The sequence below is a fragment of the Primulina huaijiensis genome, unplaced genomic scaffold (genome assembly GCF_012295235.1).
Source record: "Primulina huaijiensis isolate GDHJ02 unplaced genomic scaffold, ASM1229523v2 scaffold40357, whole genome shotgun sequence".
Lineage (NCBI taxonomy): Eukaryota > Viridiplantae > Streptophyta > Magnoliopsida > Lamiales > Gesneriaceae > Primulina > Primulina huaijiensis.
In genome coordinates this window covers 9,027-11,912 of record NW_027359541.1, presented here as the reverse complement: position 1 = coordinate 11,912, position 2,886 = coordinate 9,027, and the positions used below count along the sequence as shown (strand labels likewise).

At 38.1% G+C, this 2,886-nt stretch overlaps 1 protein-coding gene across 1 annotated transcript; it reads right to left on the bottom strand.

Moving 5' to 3' along the window:
* Window positions 1-243: 243 nt before the first annotated feature.
* On the bottom strand, window positions 244-927 carry LOC140969295 (uncharacterized). The gene has a single exon (XM_073430610.1). The coding sequence runs from the start codon at window positions 925-927 to the stop codon at window positions 244-246; it is 684 nt and encodes a 227-aa protein (XP_073286711.1).
* Window positions 928-2,886: the final 1,959 nt, after the last annotated feature.

Here is a 2,886-nt window from a genome sequence, read left to right as displayed (position 1 = left end):
ACACTCGGCCAACACTTGGCTCGACGTGCACCTACTCTAACAGAACTGATCCAAATATGGCTGAATCACGCGATTCATGATATCCATGAAGATCACTGGCGCATTTGTCAGACCGAAGGACATCACCATAAACTCATAGTGCCCGTAACGGGTTCGGAAGGCTGTCTTGTGCACGTCAGCCCCTATCACTTTCAGCTGATGGTAACCGGATCGAATATCTATCTTTGAGAACATTGATGCTCCTTACAGCTGATCAAACAAATCCTTGATCCTCGGCAACGGATAATTGTTCTTAACTGCGACTCTGTTCAAATCTCTGTAATCAGTGCACAGTCGCATGCTGCCATCCTTCTTCTTGACAAACGGTACTGGAGCGCCCCATGTAGAAAAGCTAGGGCGAATGAAACCCTTATCTAGCAAGTCTTGTATTTTATCTTTCGGTTCTTTCATCTCGGTAGGTGCTAGACGGTAGGGTGCCTTAGAGATCGGCACTATCCCTGGCATGAGTTCAATAGAGAAATCCACTTCTCTGTCTAGTGGAATGACTAAAACATCGTCAGGGGAAACACTGGACAACTCACTGACCACATCCACGTCCTCAAGCCTTTGATTGACTGGCTCTGTCACTGATACAATGCAGGCTAAGAATGCCTGGCAGCCTCTCTTGATAAGCTTCCTCGCACACATGCAGGAAATGACGTGCGACAACTGCTGGTGTCTTGCTGCCTCAAATACAAATGGCCTACCACTGGGTGGTCGGATAGACACCGACCTCTGTCGAAAGTCTATGACAGCTCCGTTCAACGAAAGCCAATCCATACCTAGAATGATGTCGAACTCCGGTAATGGTAGTACTATCAAATCTGCCTGTACTGCATAATTCTTTAACCGAAGCTTCAATCTCTTCACTATTTGGGAAGTGAACATCTGATCTCAAGATTGGATCGATACTCTGAACCCTGAATCCATCGCTACTGGTATGATTCCTTGTAGAACCCGTTAAATCAGACTACGTATAAACCATGCATAATTTCTAGTATTTTAAATTAAAAATGATTTCTTTATTATTTAAGGTATTTTAAAGTTGTTTGGTCATGATTATTCATTTTTAATCGCACAAGTTTAGTTTTATCTTTTCAGTTAAATAAGCGAGGCCGGACCGGAGTTGGAGTTTTAAGATAAAATTTAATGATAAGAAAATACTCTTAAATTTAATTTAAGTCAAAGAATAATTTATTTTAATGTAAAAAGAATGTTTAAGAATTTAATTAATTAATTAGAGTTAAGTAGTAAATAAATTCTTCTATGTCTAATAATTTAATTCAAAGCCTAAATTAAAATATGTGACCGATTGAGATAAGATAATCTAGGCTTATTTTATTTAAGAAATTGTAACTTAACATGTTAGTGAACTTAAATTCAAAACTATCCATGCATGCAAGATAATTATCATCCTGAACTAATTTATTTAATTCACTAAAATACCTAATGGGTAGATAAAACTTTAAAGATTTAAAATTCATAGTTTAAACAATATTCCTACCCAATTTTTAACAAGAATATCGGCCACCCCACTTTAAAAGATTTAAAATTTTGACAACTCATTTCTTTTTATTCTTTTCCTTATCCATTCTTGGTAGATAATCCCTTCATTTTTAATCACCAATAATTATTGAATTAAGCAATATCCCACCCCATTTTAATATTAGATTTCGGCCACCTCCTTGATAGGATTTAAAATATTTGGCAACTCTCAATCTTTAATTCATTTCCTTATTTTTCTTGGGAGATAATTCCATCACACTTAATCTTCAATAATTATTAATTAAGCACTTTTATACCTTATTTTGAAAGGAGAAAATCGGCCACCCCTCAATCAAATCAAATCACTCGTCATTCCTTATCTATTAAACACTAGTATAGAAATATTGGTTGGCCATTTCAAATCCCATTTATCTTGCAATCATTCCCTTCATTTCCTACCCTTTCTCCCACACCACTTCCACCGAAATTCAGTAGCAAAACCTCTCAAAAAAAAAACTTGAGAAGCAAGAGGGAAAACTCGGTTTTAAAAACAAAACAAGAACAGCGTGCAATCGGTATTCATTTTTCTGGTTTTGGTTGTGTGTTGAGTTTTGAATTTATGGTGTTAAGTGGGTTGTGGTTGGCTTCTAGCCCTTAGCCATGACTCATACAACATCTTAGCATGTCTATCATGGACCATGGTTAACCTCATAACCATTAGATCCTTCATTTGACTGCAAAACAAGCAACACCCCACGCGTGCCATGTGTACGGGTGAAGCTTGGGATTGTCTTGGGTGTTTTCTTGGCTTGTGAATGGCCTAGGGCCCTTAGCCATGGTTCAAGCCACACCTTAGATTGTTGGTAAAAGACTCTGGTCGGTGGTTCAAGCCCAAATGGCCAATAGTACCTAAAAAGATGCAAGGAAACGCACCAACAGCTGCTGTATTTTTTACAGCAACTGTACCTGCGGTTTAGAGGTGTGTTTCGAGTTCTTGGTTGGCTTTTAGCCTATGGCCTTGTACTTGACAGTACCTCATCAAGTTAGGAAGGTCATGTTTGTGGCCGTTTGTGATTCGGTCAAGTTTAGAGGTAGTACGAGAATTTACAGTACAATGTGCCAAAGTGACTCTCGAAAGAGCGTTTCATGTTTTGGCCTCCAATCGCCAAAATTTCGACTTGTACAACTTTAGGAGCATTATTTAATCATTTTAGGTGTAATTTAATCATGACTAAATGATGGTTCGATGTTGGTTCGGGTTGGTACGAAGCCATGATTGAATACTAAGTTCGTTGGGCGTAATTGTCCCGTTTTTTTTGAGTTCAATTACGAGGTTTTGGTCAAGTTAAATCATTTGCAAAT